Source organism: Astatotilapia calliptera, chromosome 20 (genome assembly GCF_964374335.1).
Source record: "Astatotilapia calliptera chromosome 20, fAstCal68.1, whole genome shotgun sequence".
NCBI classification, from domain to species: Eukaryota; Metazoa; Chordata; class Actinopteri; order Cichliformes; family Cichlidae; genus Astatotilapia; species Astatotilapia calliptera.
In genome coordinates, this window is record NC_137441.1 from 9,133,905 (window position 1) to 9,154,606 (window position 20,702).

Genomic DNA, 20,702 nt, shown 5'->3' on the forward strand with positions numbered 1-20,702 from the left:
CCTTGCATTATTCCGTTTTGCCTCTGCTGATATTTATTCCTTTTCTCTATAAAGCATCCATAGCTCTCCAGGGTCTCTCCCACCTGCTTGCTACTCTTACTACAGATCACAGCATCATCTACAAACATCAATACCAAAATCAATACCAGTACACTTCTTTTCCACTATTATATAAAACTAAAAATGGCCTTGAATCTTTTTAAAATTGTTAATTAAAAGACAAAAATGAGAAGTAGTGTCGTGTGGTGGTTATGAGAGAAAAACATCTGGAGAGAATAACCAGATTTTCCAACACAAGGATTTTGTAGTGCATAATTTATTTCTTAAATATGCTATGTATGCATACGGCTGTGTGGATACCAGTATGAAGAGGAAAGGAAACAACAGATCGACAAACATACAATGTAAACATTTTCAAAAAGAGGCTCGACAAAGAGACAGCGGGGATAAAACAAGATCGGATCAGATTGATCCTGCAGCTCTGAGCGGCTGCAGGAGTCACAAAGTGCTTTGAATTCAGAGTAAAGACACAAACAGCAGCAGAGGGGAAGACATGATGTGGGATATTTCACCGTACATATGTGCACAGGACAGTGAGCATTTGAAATGTGCAGTTTAATGCAACACTAGTGCTTAGAAACAAAAAGAAACTACTGTGAGCATTTTACTACCAGCACACAATATTCATTACCTGCTGCCTCTGTAGTGTCTCCAGCACACAGGCTGCTAGCTAAAGAGTGTTTTATTTCACATTTCAGGAGGGTAGACTGGAAGGATCAGTTTGCATAGGTTCATGATGCCTACAGCATCCCGTCTTATTTGCTTTTAACTGTGTCTGAAAGCACGGCTCCGATTGGTGGAAAAAAAATAAAAAATTGCTTTCAAAGTGTTACTCATCCACGTGTGAAAAAGGCGCCAAAATGATGCAGCTTTGTCATTAAGGGGACAGATTATGCTCATTCCCAGCTTCATGTTTTCTTTTTTGGACTGTACTGGATTAGCTCTGCATAACTCACAGTTCAAAATAACCCCATCTTACACATGGCTCATTCAGTTCACTCTGTGTCTAAATCACAAAAAACATAAAAGACATACACAGCAACAGGGACGTCACCCAGTGTTGAATGAAGTCCTGCTATGAAGCCTCGAGTTGAACATTTTAATTACTTTGGTGTTTTGAAATCAGGTGTGAGGAGCGAGACGCAGCTCTGACTCACTATCAATCACATGACCACAAGTTACCAAAGTGCTCTATTGAACATGATCTGAATCTAGTACATGACTCTATAAACACACCAGCAAACTGTTTACTGAGTAAGCAAGGATTCAGGTCGCCCTCTGGTGGCCATTAAAAAGACTACAGGGTTAAAATACAAAGCTACAGCTATCTTTTATACTTTCTACCTCTGAACAAAGTGTTTATCTCAGAACTACTGTTCTTCTGATTGGCTGCTCCTTGCAGGTGGGTGGGGTCTTAGTGCCTAAGGCCATAGCTGTTGACCAAATTAGGGATATCCACTCTCACTACCATCACATGGAGTGAAGAGTAGGAAAAAAAAAAGTCTGAAAATGAGTGTTTATAGCAGTCTGAACTTTTGGCTCACAGGGATCATTGTACAAACAAACGGCACAACACAGTCACTTTGAAGCCGAGGTGTTCAAACTATGGAGTGCACCTTCAATGGAGGAGCAGTGAGACAGATGCCTCTACTCTTTCTCAGGCCAATGTGAACAGATGTCTGTAATCTTTTTACATTTTTAGTGTTAGTTTAACTTATATTTCCAGAGGATATCATTATGTAAATATCCAACAATCCACTCAGAACAAAGGATGCCCTCTATCACTGCAGAACTTGCCTGAGAATTTTTACATTATCTACAGTATTAAAGTATCCCTGTCGCAGTGGCCTGTACGTCCACGGGTACAACCCTCCAAAAAACCTCAGAATAACTAATTTGGCGTAGTTTTTAATGGCAGGCATTTGCTAAAAATGTAAACAAATAAAAAAAAGAAAAAAAAAAAAGAAAACGGGACTCAAGCTGTAGTTGAAAGCTTATTAACCATTTTCATGGAAACATTATCATACGTGTTTACGATCCTATAAGCTCCAAAGTGAAGTTAGAGCAGAAAATCAGTGTGTTCATTATTATAAGTATTACCTATGATGTTTAATATTGTTTGGCAGCACCGAAGCTCAGAGCATTATTAAAAATATGTATTTAATGCAGTGTTTACACTTGGTTTTAAAAAACCACTCTGGAAATTGGATCACAAGTGAACAGTCAAGACTCATCACAGTGTTGCCTCCAAGGATCGGACCACATGTGCTCAGACTTCCTTACAATCTGTGTGTCAAAGTGCCCCAAGTATTCACCTGTCTGTCATCAGTCAAGAGTCTGGAGAGTCCAGATGTAGAGACTGGCAGGCAAAGTTTTAAAAACGGTGCACAAAATAGCAAAAAGAAAAACCACCACGTCCTGGCTTGATGGTTTGTAAGAGATAAAGTAGCCTCTCTGACATCATGCAGCTGTTATAGAAACCTCAACATCAGCGTTTTAGCCACCACGATATCTGGATGAGAGGGTGGAGCAATGAGTGATCAGTTAAGGCTAGCAAGCTTTGTCAGAAAGTTGCATACATTAAGTGCAAGAGACACATATCTGCAAACTAGAGCTGAATGACACACAAATAAAAATAAAGAAAATAAGGAACACAGACTGCATAATTTGTCAGATAGTCTACTAAAAATGCTCCAACAGCACAAACAGAGTGGATAAGTCCAGTTCAGGGCTTTGCAGCTGCCTGTAGTGACACAGCATTGATAGGGTTGAGTTTAAAAGTTAAAAATAAAATATGAGGGAATCAAAGGAAGAAGGAGCTGTAAACACGCTTATTAATGATGTAAAGTTGGGCATTTTATCATGGGAGCCTGTGGGAACTGAGTTGTTTTTGGAGCCAGTCTCAAGTTGTTATTAGAGGGGCTGCAGTTTTTGGCACTTTGCGCTCTGGGACTGAAAATGAGGCCAACGCAGAGATGCCAAAAAAACCTCTTAATTCCTCAAGTAGAACTAAAGCTTCAGATATGGAGACAACTTGTTTACAGCTCGTTATAGAAAAAGTGCTGTCAGTACATGTGGACAGTTTGTGCTTCATAACGACAACTGGATGCAGGTGAGACTAAAGGCTGGGGAGTGACAGGTGTGTAGACATAGGCAGCAGCAGCCTCACCTCACCCAAGTCACTGAGCTGGACCTTATCACTGTGTTTCTGCTATTTTGGAACATTTTGATAGAATTATCAGACAAAAGTAGGGTAGCAGCAAAGGCAGAGAAAACCCTCATTAACTTCTAATGCACATCCAGAAGTTAGTGAGATATACAGGCCTGAAATATGACAGAACCACTTCGATCACAGAAGAGTGACAAGGGTTATTCCTAGGAGGGTTTCAAGGGATAAAGAGTCATAACGACCAGCAGAGTAACACGCTAATGTTGAGGCTTTAATGTGCACCCAGAAAAAGTCCAGAAACCAGTGGGTGGTGTCACAGTAGCTAGCTCCAACTCTATTGTTCACAGTGCCTACCAGACCACACAGAGATGGGCCATAAGCCATATCACTGGCTTGTATACTCGTATTTAATGCGGTGTATTTGGACCTGACACATTTTAAAACCAAGTGTAAACGGCGTCTGACACTCTGTCCGTTCACCCACAGATATTTACTGTGCATTGTGAACATTTTCACAGTGTGTGAGCGGTGAAGGAGCCAGGGAGGCGGCCAGTGTCAGACTTTTTAAAAACGTCTCGTTTCTGCATCCCTTTGCCTTAAAGGTTTATATGGAGGCTTTTATTCTCAGTGCAGAAAAAGTTTTTTGTATGGCTTTAACTTGTGGAAATTATGATGTTGGTGAGCATGCATGGTTATTATACACATTACCTATGTTACAGCGGAGAACAATATAATGTACCAACATATCTGTTTACTGAGGCAGTAAACGTGGTTATAAGCAGCTTTCATTTCTACTGTAAGTCTCTATTCACAGAAACACTTTGTGACATTTTCTTTGATGTTAAGTGCTAACTAAAACAGACATCTAATTTCCAAATAGGTTATATAAAAGTAGCAGATGCGATTAAATATCCCCTGATATTTGAATGCAGCTTGACAGAAGAGCGTGGAACATCTACAGGTGAGATTATGGTACCTGAGTACCCGAACTAAAACTGAAAATATTTCCTTTGCATCCTCCACCAGGTAGCTCACCACGCCACAGATCACATTGGTGGCTGCTTTTAGACCCTTGGATGAGTGAATGGTGAGTAACATACATGTTTAGGGCATATAAAGAAGATGTTTGATGCTTACAGTAAGTAAACTCTACAGTTCTCTTTAGTGTTACACATCTCCTGCAGACAAATGTCACAGTCAGCTGGAGATGATCTGATAACCTGTTTGAAATCAACTTTCATCGATCCTAACAAAGACACAGTACCAGCGAGCGTCTGGCTGTCACGACTCACAGAGAAACAAAATGAAACCTAGCAAAGAGAAGATTTTTTTTGTTTGTTTTTTGTTTTAAACACCAAACACCTCCTGTGTCAATAAATGTTGGGACAGTCAGTGAAGTTCCTGTCAAAGTATCCACCTGTGTACAGCCAGTCCTCGGCTCCTGTGTGAGGGTTTGTTCCCATCTGGAACCACCTGAGGAGGCAGTCAACAAGCCATATCTGTTTTTAATAACATGGTTATGAAAAATGCTGCACAGCATGAGCAATTAGTGTGTTGGGGACACATTAAAGGAAGTTTCCACACATTACAAATTAGATTTTGAATGCAATTTTTTGTCAATCTTCATTTGCTTATTATTGTTTTATTTTTCTTCAGTCTTTATTTAACCAGTAAATGTCAACAAAGCAGATCATTGCAGGTCTAAAACTAATTATAGCATAAACAGACTTTGGTGTTTACAACACCAAATGTGAATCTGAAATAAATGTTAAGACACGAAGAAAAACAAGCTGCGGAGCAAACAATACGAACACAATCAACTGCTAAAATATGGAGAGATAATACTTCAATCACCATGATGTTGGCTAAATTCACTCTTGAGCATTTTGGGCAAATATTTCAAACTTAAGTAAAGAGAAGGGAGGCGCATTTCTGGAGTGATTGACTGTTTGGCCAGGACAGTCATTCACTGAGTCATCTGCACACTGTTAGCTTATTTTAATTAGATTTGTCAATCTATCTGTCAGACTGACAGAATTTTTCAGTATTTAAAAGTTTATTTTGTAGTGATTTATAATTTTATTGAACTTTATATGCAATCCCAGCATTAACTGGAACAATAAACTGAAGATACTGCAAATGTTAGCTATGTGCTTCAGTCTGGTAAATGGATGTCACCCACTTTATTAATTCCTGCATTATAAAGTCCTGACTCCAATAAATAAAAGCTCTATGGTTCAAATGGGTTCCAATTCAAACTAACGTCTATTTTAAAACGTCTAGCTAGTTATTTCCATCTGTAAAATGCATCACTCAAGCATTGCTTGTAGAAAATGAAATTTTGGGAGGTAGACGAATTTACACATTCTGAGTTTGGACATTATAAAATAACAGAGTGATTATACAAGCGGCCTCTCTCTTCATGTTGAACCTCTGCTCACTGTGTTTCATGCTAGAGGTAAAGTAAATCTGATTTGGTCTGATAATACTGACATATAGATTGTCATGCTACAAGTGTATGAAATCATAAAATCGGTCTATAAAAAAACCTCCCCAAATCTCTTTAAATCCTCAGAACCTCTCACCTGGTTGACCACTCCTCCTCGTCCTTGGATCGTTCCCTGCGTGCAGCTCTCTGTTTCTCCTCTAAACGCTCTTTCTCAGAACTCGCCAAATCTATAAACACACAAATACAAAAGAAACTTTTAGAGAAGGTCAGACCGAAACGATAACTCGACTTCACCTTTGGCCACTGTGTTTGTATAAACTAGGAAGCTGATAATTTTGTAATCTTTCCCTACATGGTCTTTTTAACCTATTAGGCCTGGGTGGTATGACCAAAGATTCTAGCGGTTTTATAGTATACCATCATATTATTATTAGTTTACTTTTGTGTAAATGGGCCTTTATATTGACTCATTCTTTTGTCAGGCATCTTTAGGATAAAACATATTTTTGAAGTCACCATAAAGAAGAAATAAACCCTAAATAAAAAAAAGCTCTTTTAGAGAACAAATACAGTAACTACTTGGAGAAAGAAGTCAGTCCTTAACAGGTTGCTTCTTCTGCTTTTTGGTTAGATGTCATGCCACTTATTTGTTTAAAAATAAGCTCTACTGTTTTCACAGAGGAGCTGTGAACCTGAAACAAACTCCATTCTGTTTCAGAGTCTCATGGCAGAGCTGATCATGAAAGCAAAGCTGTAAAATTTTCTAGTTGATCCATGTTCATTTATTGCCATGAAGTGACCAAAATAATGAGATGGTGGATAAAAGCACTAGAAAAGAGCTTCCTCTGTAGAATGTCTGGGCTCTCCCTTAGAAATTGGGCCAAGAGCTCAGAATCAAGCTGCTCCACATCTAAAGGAGTCAGTTGATGTGGTTTGGCCATCTGATTAGGATGCCTCCTTGTTAAGGTGTTTAAGGCATGTCCAACTGAGAGGAGGTCCTGCAGCAGACCCAGGACATGATGGAGAGTTCTGCTCTCTCTGTTGGGTTGGGGATGCTTCAGTGTCCCTCCTTCAAAAGGCTGGATGAGGTGGCTGACACATCACGAAAAGTTTACTGCTCAACACTATTTTTTACTAGAAATACCTGTATAAATACACCTGTAGTGTTGATGGAGGTTACCAGACTTATCCATTACGCTCATCTCAGAGAATTTTACTCAGATCACAAAACATATGTTTAGGACCAACAAATTTTAAGGTATGTTATGGCTAAGGGGTAACCAGGATAAAGTCACACAGGACATGGCAGTCATAACAAACACTGGGTGAGGGTGACTTGGGTGAAGTGAATCTGATTCTCAGAATTTGCTAACTCATTCCTGCTTGTCATTTTATCACCTGTTAAGCTCAATGTAGACCAAAATGACCCTCAGGGCACCAGGAATTATCCCAGTGCTCCTGACGGGACCCTGTTCCACAGTTTTAGAGGCTCATAGTGTCCTGGTCACCAAAAAGTACACATGTACAGTTTCAGCTGTTCTCTTTTCAGGTGAGGTTGACGTTACCTATGTCTCCATTCTCCATCGCTCTGATGTCAGGCCTCAGCCGGCAGTCTGTTGGCAACAGTAGTCTCTCCATGCCGGGCTCCAGCTCGTTTAGTGTTATGGCAAAGCTGGTGAAGTTATACATCTATAAAAAGGGAGAAAGGGCTTTGTTCAAACAGTGCTGCATGGTGCATTGTTATGTGGTCCTATTGCCACAATGTGTATCAAAAGTTATACAAAAATGGAAACTAAAATGTGAAATAACATTTGGTGTAAACTCCATGAGGTAAAGCTAGCATGTCACACGTCTTCCACAGTTATACATATGTGAGAGCAGATTGTGTGGTCATTCCATAGGAAAGATGTCACCAATGTCTCCCACCTGACACCCAAGACCCTCAGAATGAGCTGTGCATCTGTACAACACCTTCAGCATAACTTCGATGTTACAGGTACATCGTAACGGCAAACTCTTATGAAACCCAACATTGTAACTTGCACAGTAACCTGACATGTGCTTCCCTACAGGTCACCAGTGTAGGAGGTAGAGTGGTGGATCGATCCCAGACACCTCTCACATGCTGAAGTGTCCTTGGGCTAGGTGTGTGAATTTTAAAAAGCAATTACGCTTAGATAAAAGGGTAGAATCAATTTAAGTGGGTGAATGAGACCTGTAGAAACCACTTTGAGTGCTCAACTGAGTAGAAAGGCTGTTTATCTGAACCAGTCCATTTACTGTGACAGGCTGCCTGTTTCCTCGCACCCATTTACATCTACTACCACTTACAACCACCTCGACCATTTTCTCTCTAGACCAGTGGTTCTTAACCTTGTTGGAGATACCGAACCCCACCAGTTTCATATGCGCATTCACTGAACCCCTCTTTAGTGAAAAATAAAATGTGATTTTTTTTCAAATTCAAGACATAGATATGTTTTTTACTGGTGCACAAAATGAGCCATGCATGTCACGGTGGAGGCTCTGCTGAACTCCTAAAATCCGACTCACCGAACCCCTAGGGTTCGATCGAACCCAGGTTAAGAACCACTGCTCTAGACCAAAAATGGTTGAGGAATCATGGTAATGTGAAGCGCACATCGTAGGGCACATATAAGCAGAACTGATTTTTCTGTCTGTTCAGACAGCAGTACTTTTCCTGAATGCTTTTTGCTACTGTGATACACCAAATACCCCCATAAAGCTCGTCTTCTCTTCTTTTCAAAACCATTTGAATTTTTGTCTCTAGCACAAACAGTAAGGGAGTTATCGCCATTCAAAGAGCGCTTGTAAAATGAGCCCTCCGGTCAGTTCGATGGTGAAAAAGACTCAAGTCATCTCATTTTTTCCAGGATTTGTAAACCATTAAAAGAGGCATGAAATCTTCAAGACTGAAAAGCAGATTTAAGCTCTGTTGCAAATGATCATGAGATCAATTAAGTGCTTCCCTTTAAAGCTTAGTAAAGTTAAACTTTAGGCACTCTTTGTGCAAAAAGATGAGCAGCAAATTTCAAAGAAAGCACCATGTGATCGTATAATTTTGCATGGCCTCATTAAATATACTAAAGCAAGCTCATTATGAGGGTGTGAAGCCAGGATTTTTATTATATTTGGCTGATTTTATACAGTCAAATACTTTCCAGTGATAACTGAACAATATTTCTGCAGGAAATGCCAAACCTCATCACCGACCTGTGCTGAGTGAGCGGGCCGAGATGTTATCCTCCACAGTAAGGCACTTCCTGGTATCACAGTCACAGTCTCTTGAACTTCTGGCATCTCATCTGCCTCCTCTGCTTCACAGCTACGCTCCTACACACACAGAAACAGACACACAGCTAGTTAAACAACTCCGTCTAACGAGTTTGGGTTTACATTACAAACAGTTCATGTGCAAACGGGTGATTAACAGAACTACGGTCGCCACAAATTCAACACGTCTCTCAAGCAACGATGCATGTCATTGCAAGACATCATGGATTAGTGCTGGCAATGATCTAATCAACACTACACTCTCAACATAACTAGACAACAGCAGCAGCACACTACAGATATCAATACACTTTCACCTTACCTTCTACTAAAGCCACTGCATGTTATTGTGAAAGGAAAAGATGCAGTTTAAGAGAAGAATTTCAGAGTTGTGAGAAAAAAAATCACACATCAAACATGTTAAAGAGAAACGTGAGAGCAAACTCAGAGGGATTTCATCTCAGCTTTCAGTAAAAGCAGAAACGATCCTCACCTGTCTCAGCTTCTTTGACTCGCCCCCGCTCTTCTTCTCAGACTTCTTGTACGCGTCGTAAACCTTGGGGTCCACGCTGTACATGCACTCTGTCCATTTCCCATACATAACTCGCCGCTTCTTCTTACTGTTTCAACAACAAACTCCATTTAGAGAAAACTAACACAACTAAAATTCACAGACAGTGATGACGTGCTTAGGTTCTTACCTTTTATCTTGGATATGACCTTCTACTTTATGCAGTTCCTTTCCAAACATCCCACAGGGTTTGAAGTTTAGGACACACTTATCACCCGTCCTGACGAATTAAAGGCAAAATTATTGTTTAATAAATATCAGTGATTCAAAAAGCTGTAAGTTTTCATTACCTGTGGTTGACTATCTCTACAGTTCCATACTGTTCAATCCAGAGTTTTCCCAGGATGATGTTATGCACACAGCACATTGGATTCGTCCACGTGTAAGCTTCTTTATGTCTGTCACAAAATCACAACATCTTAAAGGACCAGTTCGACATTTTCTAAATAATAATAAAAACTTCAGCACTCACAATTACATATATAATGTATTTAATAAGATGTAAATCAGCCCGAGGCTTTCCCCTGCTGTGCTATATTAAATACATGAAATACAAAATACAAGTTCGAGAGTTAAGCATGCTGTGGGTTTTTTTCTAAAATGATATATACAACTGAGAAGATTTTCACACAATTTGTGAAGTTAGCGTTTTACTCAACAACCCAAAAGAAGTGGAAAATAACCAATAACGCTTATTTTTCAGCAGGGAATATATTAATAAAGCCCTCATTTTATCTGTCAAACACTCAACTTATTACATTTCATTGAGCTAATAACTCTGCTGAATACATGCTTAAGGAAGACAGATTTTTATATCAATGGTTCATCATTTCACATCTAAATATAATTTAAAAGTCTCAAAATACAACTGTACGTAATTAAATACACTTACTGCTCATCCATAACAATAACTCTGAAGATTTTGTTAACCCATTAGATGCCAAATGAATCTTAATCAACTGAAACCTCAGTTTCATACGATCGCCACCTTCTTTGTAAATCCCCTTTTCGTCAGTGTACAAAAGTTCAACTACATATTTTATCCCTGAGATAAGTCAACATAAAAAAAGAAACGCAAGTTTAACAATATGTCTCAGTTTCTGTACATGAAAAAAGAAATCCCGATGCAATAAATTAAAGAAAAATTACATGAAAAGTTCTGGCCTGCCATTACCCAGACTGTCCTGCAATTCTAGTTTTTATTAATTCCCCGTGGACCCACTCTAAAAAAAGTGGGAAATTTCTATATTAGTTCATTTTAAGGACAGGAACTTTTCTGTTATTTAATGGTTTATCTATTACTTAATTATGCTGTTGTAGTACAAATAACCACAAGGAAGGTCCTTGTCAGTAGGAAAAGGTGTAAAACTCAAAATATAAAGAAACTATGATCTGAAAACCTCACAGAGAAAGCATCTTCAACATCACAAACATCCAATAATTAACTGGATGCATTTATTTTTTATTGGACTGAAGTTAGGGGAAAATTGCTCAGTGTGTCAAACGTCAACAGAGTCAGTTTACAGCACTCATGTTCAATGTGATAATACTGTGTGTAGATAAATTCCATGTATCAGCACATCTAAAACGCTCTAGTTAACATAATTTCTTGCTTGTTCAGTCCATAAGTGAAATCCGGATCATTTGAGGTTTTATTTATAGTTTTAAAGAGTTAATTAGGACCAAGTCATGAGGAATTTTGAGAGCTTTGAGCAGACCCAGATTAGTCGTTTAACCCTTTCCCATGACTACGCTAATCTAACCAGCTGCTGCTTGCGGCTTCTTCAACATGAATGAACATGAGGTCATCCAAAGTTCAACATGTTATGAAAGTTTAATAATGCAGCTAAAAGCCTAGCACCAGCAGAAAAGTGGGTGTGCAGAACACTAGATCAATAACTGCAGGGAAATCTCACTTTAGTAACTCCAGCGTCATGGTGCCTTTAGGTTCAGCTTCCACACTTTTGCCCCAGAACTTGAGCTTTGGGTAGATAGAGCCATGAAACTCAAATTCTTTCTTCAGCGACTCGGCGTGGAAGGCACTGATGGGAGGGTGGTGGCTCACCTGCTCCGAGATCAATCTGTAGCCTTCGTCCTCCCTTAAAAAAGATGATTTGAAATAACTGGATGACCTGAAGTATCATCATAAAGGCATAATGAAGCTTCAACCCATCCTCTCCAATACCTTGTGAGTTCATAGGTCTCCCCCAGCAAAGGATTGAAAGGCTTTCCAGTCCTCTCCCATTGAGATGCTACAGCCGAAACAGCAAATGCAGCAACAACCTGTCACAGAGATGTAACGTGAATCAGAGCCGGGCTGCAGCCACTGACAGCAAGTGAAAAGTCATTTTTAGAAAACAATCCCTCATTCCTGCTTTTCTAGTGTTTATTTTGGGTTTATTTTTGGTTCATACACTTAAAAAAAAGAAAGAAAAAGAGCTTTAAACAGTTCATTATTTTCCTTAGCAATGTTCAGAGGAAATGTATTTCTGGGAGAAATTTAAATGCACTGACAGTATTTTTAAAACATCACAACATCACGTGTGTGTGCTGCCTGTACCTGCATGCGGTCTATGGAGTCTGATAAACTGCAGGCTTTGTGGATGAGGTGAGTGTGCTCCATGTACTCTGAGATTCTCTGGAGAAAGCTGAGCGGCTCGTTAAACACGACCGGCATTGCTATTTTGGACAGCTCCTGTGGCAGCACAACAAAAACAATCAATCACTCTCATTCAGAAAAATAACTCAAAGGCTGACAGAAATTACCTCACTTCAAACAACTTATGCAACACATTACTTAACTTACAACAAACATTCACCGGTTTTAAAAAGCAGGAGTAACAATAGCACAACATTCACATTTACAGTTCAGATGTTCATTTAATTATTTTGGTTATTTTGAAATGACTTCCAGAAGCAAATGTAAAGACGAGTTCAGTCAAGACTGATTTTGTAACAGAGAGATTAAGTAAGCAAAAGCACTCAGTTATTCAAAGTTGACCTGTTATGCTTTCACCTTGCTGTCAGCAAATATGGAAATTTCCCTAATATGGTCATCGCAGCTCGAGTGTGACCACAGAAGCTCTGCCCACATGGTTACAAGGAGCAGCCAATCAGAAGACAGTTGGATTAGAGGGATGGGATAAGACAAATATGGATTATTTCTAACCTAACTGTGCAAAGCAGCTCTACTAGACTGCAAGAATAAAAATGTGAAAGTGGAAATAAGCAGAACAGGAAAATATAATCACTCCAATCTTAAATCTGATCAACCCTATCTCTAATAATCAGCTATGTACCGCAGGCCCTCAAGCTGGCAGAGGTTAAACCTTTACTTAAAAAGCCATCTCTAGACCCAGCTCCCTTAGCTAATAATAGGCCAATTTCTAACCTTCCTTTCATATCAAAAATTCTTGAAAGGGTAGTTGTCAAACAGCTAACAGATTATTTGCAGAGGACTGGCTATGTACAATTTTTAGACTGTAGCTTTCTTTTCTCACAGTTTCATTTGGAGATTGTGAAAACCAGAGATGACATAATAGGGACACAGCTAGAAACTAGTAGAAACCTATAGGCTAAATCAGATATCTCACCCCTGCCCCTAATGACAGCTGAACCAGGATTTATATGAGCACATTGTGTTGCTGCACCGATGCATGCACACAGCTTAAGTTCACAATAGTGATGGGACATATTTCCACTTGATAGTGCAGTAAAGCCGTTGGTCGAGTACTTTTTCTTTTCTTTCTGTAGTCATTAGTAATTATAACTACAGGTACTGACACTCTGGACAGACCATTAATGAAGCTATAATATGACGCAACTTTGTGTATAAGTACCGTAAATGTCGGGCTATAAGCCGCTACTTTTTGCACAAGCTTTGAACCCTGCGGCTTTTAGTCAGGTGCGGCTTTTCTATGGATTGTCCGTGATTTTTGTCATATCGTAAGACGATTTGTTTTGTGTGTTCCGCTGTTGTACGGCACTACGTTGCCTGGCGGAAGGATCGGGGTTCAAGAGTGGTATGTTAGTCACATGTCCGTCTGCCAGGCAACGTAGTGCCGTACGAAGTAGCGCGAAAAACAAACTTCAAAGTAGCGCTACGCATTCAGCGGGAGTCGTGGATGATGAGCGGCGATAAACTTGCAAGTTATGCCCAAAAAGCAAGTTATGCCCAACTCCACCGGTGGATTCTGACAGCGTGGAAAAGTGTGAAAACATCCACGATCACCAACGGATTTTGAAGGGCTGGACTGCTGCATGATGGAGAGGAGGACACCGCCACGGCCCTTCTGAGGGTGTTCGACTCTGACACTGACAATGAGGATTTCTTTGGTTTTGAAAGTGACAACGAAGGAGAGAAGAAGAGTGGATGACGAAGCCATCATGAGCCTGTTTGTATCCGACACTGGAGAAGAGGACTTTGGTGGTTTTAGTGCGTAGGAAGAAGAGAAAGATGGTGGTGAATGACTGACTTTTCTTCTTGTTAAAGCTGTGTCACTGCACCTGAGCCTAAAAGGTAGGCCGAATCTATTGTTCTGGTGTGCTGTAGGTTATTGTTATGTACTACATGTGCAAATATGTACCCATAACTTGTTTTTCAAAATATTAATAAAAGTGATGTCTCCAAACAGCCATCTCTTTCCTGACAATTCCCTTTGTGCATATTCTCTTACATATGATAAGTCAACATTGAAACACCTGCGGCTTTTGGTCAGGTGCGGCTAATGTATGTACAAAACAGGATTTTCCCCTGATTTTAGCTTGTGCGGCTAATATTTAGGTGCGCTTTGTAGTCCGGGAAATACGGTATTTCATGTCACAGTGACCACAGAAATGAAAATCATAGATTCAAAATCAGCACCCAGCAATATTACTGGAGACAGACATGAGTTTGGTAGGACTCACCATACCGATGCATTTCTTCAGAATATTCCAAACACTGAAGTTATTTCTGGAGATCATTTCAGCTGGCAGCTTTTTCCTGGATCGAATAAGAAAAACGATATTAAGCAACAAAAACTGTTTTAATAGATATCAAGGCCATTATCAATTCTGCTTAGAGCTCATATTTCTCATTAGCTCTCTTTTGCTTAGATCTTTGATAAAAAGTTGTGCTAGCATGCTGACATTACCTCTTATTCGAAAATATATGCAGGGTGGACAGCTCAGTTCAATTTTATTTATATAGCGCCAAATCACAACAACAGTCGCCTCAAGGCGCTTTACTTAACTTTGGCTCTTGGCGAAGGCGGTCGCACTTTTCTCCTCTCCCTTCCCTTATCTTCCCTGCTTAGCGTCTTGTGTCCTTGGCTAGTCTCATCTATTTTCTTACTCTTTCCCTGGAACACTTTCTCACAGTCTGTTCTCTAAAACCTAAAAGAGGAATTATGGATTTGATCAACTGGTCCCTGAACACAACTGACATCCTCTTCTCAACGAGAAGCCTGGGCTCGGCTGAGCCTGAGTGTCCTGGAGTGTCCCTGCCGGATACACGATGGACGGGTGGCATAAGTGGAGGATGGCAAGACTGTCGATCGAAGACATCGAAGACATCTACCTGTTCGGAACTATGATAACAGGGTTCTTGCTGATTGCTGATCGGAGCTGGCTTGGCCCTAGCTTATCGAAGATTAAAGAAAGCGGAATTGGCTGTTCAAAACCCCACAAGGCTGCCCGCTGTGTTGAAACGATTGGACGAGTCGTGAGTTCTCAAAATGGGCTCATTGAACCCAGCACGGATAAGATCTTGGAGAAGTTTGAGGCTGCTGTGAACACTCAGAATAAGACCGCTGAGCGAAAATTGGATAACATATTGGAGAAGGTCATGGCAGTCTTGAGTTCTCAGAATCTGCTCTTTGAGCGCAAGACTGATAACATCATGGAGCGCAAGATGGATAACATTGTAGAGAAGCTCACGGCTCTTCAACGGGAGATTGAGAGACCAGTGTTGGACTGCTAGAACAGCTTTGAAATCCACATGAGTTGTTCGCACTAAAGTAAAAACCACCATCATTTCATGCAGCTACCACTTCGGCGCCAGCTGTGGTCTCAAGGCTGGAGCTGAACAAAAACACCCAGATAGTTGACTGTGCATAGATTGTTTCTTCCTATCCTACGTAAGGCCACCTGGGTTGGCTGGAAGACTTTACTTAGCCTGGCAGGGCGAAGGACAGTGTCTCAGCTGAAGTCTGGACACACACACACACACACACACACACTTTGAATGAAATGGATGAACCAGAATTGGTTTGTAAAAATGCTGCAACTTCAGTGATGTGGCACTGGTTTAGCTTTCGTCCGTCAGATACACAACAAAGCACTATTTTTGGTAGCGCATGCTAGCGGGCCGTCGTTATTACCGTGTTCTTTGGAAAATACGGCACACATAAAATCAATCCTTTGATTTTTCTGAAAATCAACAGTGCCCCTTATAATCCCGTGTGCCTTATGTATGAATTCTGGTTGTGTTTACTGACCTCGAAACGATTTTATGTGGTACACGGTGCTGGAAAATGTTTTAGTACGACTTTGCCAAGCTACGAACCCGCACAGCTTGATGGGCATTATGGCTATCGTAGGGAGGAGCCTCGTGGAGTGATACGCACTGTGCTTCAACATAATATTACCGTATTGTGTGTGTGTATAACCTCTTTCTAAATTTCGTGGATATTATACATGGTTACGCTGAGGATATGTCGGCCAATTTCCACTGGAAATGCCTTTTGGTTAAACTGTCAGCAAGGAATTTGCATTTGCACTGTAAAATTTTTATATAACTTTAATGCAAAAAACAGCTGCTTGTTTAAGTGAAAATACGTTGATTTTTTTTTGGCACTAATAAAGTTGTGGAGTTGTAAAGTATTTTGTCTAGTGTCAATTATATCGTCAGTTATATTGTTATCGCAAATTTTCAAATGTATATCGTGATAAATATTTTTGGTCATATCGCTCTGCTCTACATGCAGGTATACACTCAGCCCCCCCTCCCCTTCCAAACGCCTTCAATGCTTATTCCCTCCCGATGCAGACGGTGGATCAAAGGGGACCAGTGCATATGCTGCAGGCCCAGATGCGCTGTCTACACGGGCTGTCTCTCACCTTTTACCCATCCCTGTTGCTTGTCATATGTTTCTATGGTGTATTGACAGTCATGTGCTTTTTGTGCCGGGGTGTTTTTTTTCTGCTCTCAAACTGTTCTCCCATTAGGAGCTCAGTCTGAGTTTTTTTCTCCTCCTCTCACCTCGTGTTATGCATTTTCGTTGTTTTTTCCTATCAGCCTACCTCTCTGACATGTCTCCCAATGTGATGTCTGTGTAAAGATTAGTCAGAGGGTTCCTTTGTAAGTGCGCATGCACCATTAGCCTGCTGTAACCTATAATTTCCTTCGGGATTAATTCTATTCTGATTCTGATTTATATTGTACATTATATCCTATAATAATAGATACAGAGAAAAACCCAACAATCATATGACCCCCTATGAGCAAGCACTTTGGCGACAGTGGGAAGGAAAAACTCCCTTTTAACAGGAGGAAAGCTCCAGCAGAACCAGGCTCAGGGAGGGGCGGGGCCATCTGCTGCGACCGGTTGGGGTGAGAGAAGGAAGACAGGATAAAGACATGTGGAAGAGAGATTGTCAGAAAGACAATCATACCAACAGATAATTTCTAATCACTAATTACCAAAACCTAACATTCATGTCTTTGGGAGGAAGCTTTAATATAAGATGGGAGCATGCTAACTCCACATGACCATCCACCTCTGGAACATCTACTGCAGAGGTGTCCAGAGACCTTCTGGCAGAGGACAGTGATGGCAGAGTTGGTAGAGCAGACAAAACCAATTGCAGCCACTGGGGTTGATGTGATCTTCTCTAAACTATTTTAATCTAATCTGTCACACTCAAATAAAGCACCTCTGGCAACATTATTCACACTCGGTCAGCTGATACAGAGGATGCCCAATCTTCTGCATGATGCAAAATGCCACAAATTTCAGTTAATTTAAAATATGCTTAATTTTTTGAAGAATGTAATTCACAGTTTTAAATTACTCTTAAATACAGACATAATTTCTTTTATCGTCTGAGGTTATAACTGTCCTCCAAATTCTTTTCTCCAGTTTGAATATCTATTAGTAAAATTAGTTGTCAGTACAATGCTTTTTATGTTAATATAACATTAGTGGACATTGGTACTGACATGCATTACATGGAATATGTAATACACAACTGGCAGGTCATATATGAGTATTGGTTTAATTTAGAGATGCAACACTATTCTTTCAAATAATATCCCCTCGTTTTCTGATTTAATGAGTGTTTTAATACAAAGTAGCTCCCAAATCGTGCACCCAAACATTAATATTGTAAATACACAAAAAAAAATAGTGAATTACATTTAAATTTACTATATTAGTACATATCAACAGCCCTAACTAATAGTGAGGGGAAGAGAATTTCGGAAGAAGTGAAACTGATCACTTTTACCACCTAAAGAAAAAGAAAACAGGCAAATTAAACCACCGATGTCGTGGCTTCAGCTGGACTCAGGATGTCAACAGCCTTCAGCTCGAGTGTGTCATTAATAGAGAACAACTAATGCTAACATGGTGGCAAGAAATTTAAAGAGGCAAGAGGAAACCAAGCATCCATTCAGCGAGAGACTTTGCCTACTGTGAAAGAGCACAGTATCTGAACAGGCAGCAATAACATTTATTTGACTGTGTAAAAAGTGTCTGATAAGGAGATGGATGCACGTTATAGTTCACCTTGTTATAGTCTGTGAATACACGCAAACCTTGGAATCTTGGTTTTCTCTTTTTTCCTTTTGAAAATTACTAAATGTGTATATATATTCAAGGATTCCAAGGTGTTCAATGTCATTCTAACACATGTATTCACATGAGGTGAAACAAAATTGTGCACCTAGGTTCCGTGTAAAAGCCAAGAGAACACAAAAGAGCAATACAGGAAAAAGGGAAAAGAAAAAGTATATACAGTGTCAGTACAAATAAGACCATTTTCTAAAAATAATCAAATTGTGTGCAGTGGAAAGACAAGTGGCTTCACATGTCTGTTTCCTCTGGCTGGGAGCAGCAGAGACTACAGAGCACCACCAGAGTTCAACCGTCTTGCAGCCTGAAGAAGAAGCTGTTCCTCAGTCTGGTGGTTCTGCAATTGATGCTCCGCAACATCCAGCCTGAGGGGAGAGGGGAGTGGGACAAACAGTCTGTTTCCTGGGTAAGTAGGGTCTTTCAAGACAGAGAGGCCCTTTTGCTGCTAGTGTAGATGTTTGTGGTGACGGTGGTCTGGGGGATGCTGCCAACAATGCTCTGTGGAGCTTTCACCACCCTCTGCAGAGCCTTCCTCTCTACCACAAAGCATGACATCCCACAGTGATGCAGGAGCACAGGACACTCTTCACCACACATCTCTAAGTTCAGAACTCATGATAGATCATCTGTCTCCATCTTACTCTATCTCTAGCACCCTCCTCTCACACACCAACCCTTTCACTCTTGCTGCTATCCTTCTGTCATAAATCACCCCAACACTTGTCTCCTCTCCTAACTACCTACAAACTCCTTTTCACCTCTCTTATGCACTGCCCATTGCTTTAAATGGTTGACCCCAGGTACTTGTGCACCTTCACTCTGTTTGCTCCTTGCAGCCTCACTAAATTTCACTACTCTTTTCTCTAAAGCATACCTCCACCTCTCCAGGTTCTTTTCCACCTGCTTCCACCCTCACTACAGATCACAATATCATCTGCAAACATCATAGCATCAGGGAGACTCCTTTATCAATCTCTCCATCACTCCTGCTTTAACCTTTCAGAGGATCGAGGTGATCACTCAGAACAGCTCTGCGTCAATGAAGTGATTATGTTTTTCCGTAATTATTCCCCGCGTGTGCACGGCCCCTCACCTGCGCTCCCACACTCCATTCTCCTGTGTGGCATCTTTAAAGCTGACCTCGCAGGAATCATCTGACTCCAACCCTGGGGATGATGAGCAAGAGCGGGAGTAGGAGGAGGAAACAAAGTAAGTATACAGGAAATAACTATATATAATTAACTAATTTGGGCCTTCGTCGACATGTCTCACCTGTCTCAGCGTCGAAAAACTCCTCCTCGCTGTTCATACTGAGCAGACAAAGTAGCTGCAGGTTACTCAGAAGTCATGTTTCCACCGTTGGCCTGTCCCTGGAGTCCAGCCTCCCTCCGAGCATCACAGACAGCAGCACCCACCACCTACAACGACACCGGCAGCGTCAACACCAAGCGCATGAGTAATGTAATCAAAACAAAAACAGCTTCCTCTCTGGCTGTCAGTCGCCGTGCTCCTCTAAAAAAGCCATTAGTTAGCTTTAAGACTAGCTAACGAGCCCTTAGCATCGCTGCTGCAGATGGTGTAAATGTCCGCTGGGCAAAAAACGATGTAACAACATCAACACAGTCAACAACAAACCACAGCCGACACTGGCACGGACATTTAAACACAGCTCAGTCACATATACCTGTGAGTTCAGGTAAAATTAATGCTCCGGTAAAATAAACAACCGAGCACTGTGGTGCCTCTGGAAGTAGGCGGAAGTGGGCAGCAAGGACACCACGATTGGCAGGTTCGTCAGCCAATCAGAGCGCAGGATGCAGAGGTCCAGAAAATAAAGGGCAAAGAGCAAACGTGGGGTCCAAAGGCTATTTTTGCACATAACCAATAATGTGACATTAAAAAAGGCAACACTGGGCTCAGGCTGGATGGACCAGACTCTTTAAATATTAATATTAATATGTGTTAAGTGATTATTATAAGTTTATTATTTTATTTTATTTATACCAGTAACACAGGCGCACATAGAAGCTAAAGGGTTTGTAATCGCGAGTTTAAAATGACCAAGACTTAGTAAATATTTAAATAAATCTGCAGTTGTTTATATGCATGCAAATTATTAGGCTGCATTATTAAACTGTACCTTAATTTGTACATTTTGTACGATCTTTAGCTTTTAATACAGGTGCAAATTCACCCCTGACATGGAGATAAATAATGGATTGATGAGTTTGTGGTAACATCCTGAGGCAATCTTAGTTCATGTACATTTTGTGTGGTTGGAATGATGGATGGGTGGTTTATTATAGTGTAACATTGAAGTGC

General features: G+C 40.6%; 1 protein-coding gene across 1 annotated transcript; it reads right to left on the reverse strand.

The window, feature by feature from the left end:
* Positions 1–300: 300 nt before the first annotated feature.
* LOC145422727 (oxysterol-binding protein-related protein 2-like) lies at positions 301–20,218 on the reverse strand. The gene is made up of 14 exons (XM_080294440.1): positions 20,065–20,218; positions 19,653–19,798; positions 19,474–19,546; positions 14,452–14,527; positions 12,104–12,238; positions 11,729–11,826; positions 11,460–11,642; positions 9,834–9,941; positions 9,674–9,763; positions 9,466–9,592; positions 8,913–9,032; positions 7,244–7,367; positions 5,815–5,905; positions 301–4,702 (listed from the first exon to the last, which is right to left on the reverse strand). The coding sequence occupies exons 2-14, from the start codon at positions 19,687–19,689 to the stop codon at positions 4,600–4,602; spliced, it is 1,365 nt and encodes a 454-aa protein (XP_080150566.1). The 5' UTR covers positions 19,690–19,798; positions 20,065–20,218; the 3' UTR covers positions 301–4,599.
* Positions 20,219–20,702: the final 484 nt, after the last annotated feature.

Coding starts and splice junctions, on each gene's coding strand:
- LOC145422727 (XM_080294440.1), bottom strand. CDS start 19,689: ATGAACAGCGAGGAGGAGTTTTTCGACGCTGAGACAG. Junction 14,528..19,473: donor AATGGAGTGTGGGAGCGCAG/GTGAGGGGCCGT, acceptor TATTCGATCCAG/GAAAAAGCTGCCAGCTGAAA. Junction 5,906..7,243: donor GATGGAGAATGGAGACATAG/GTAACGTCAACC, acceptor GTGTGTTTATAG/ATTTGGCGAGTTCTGAGAAA.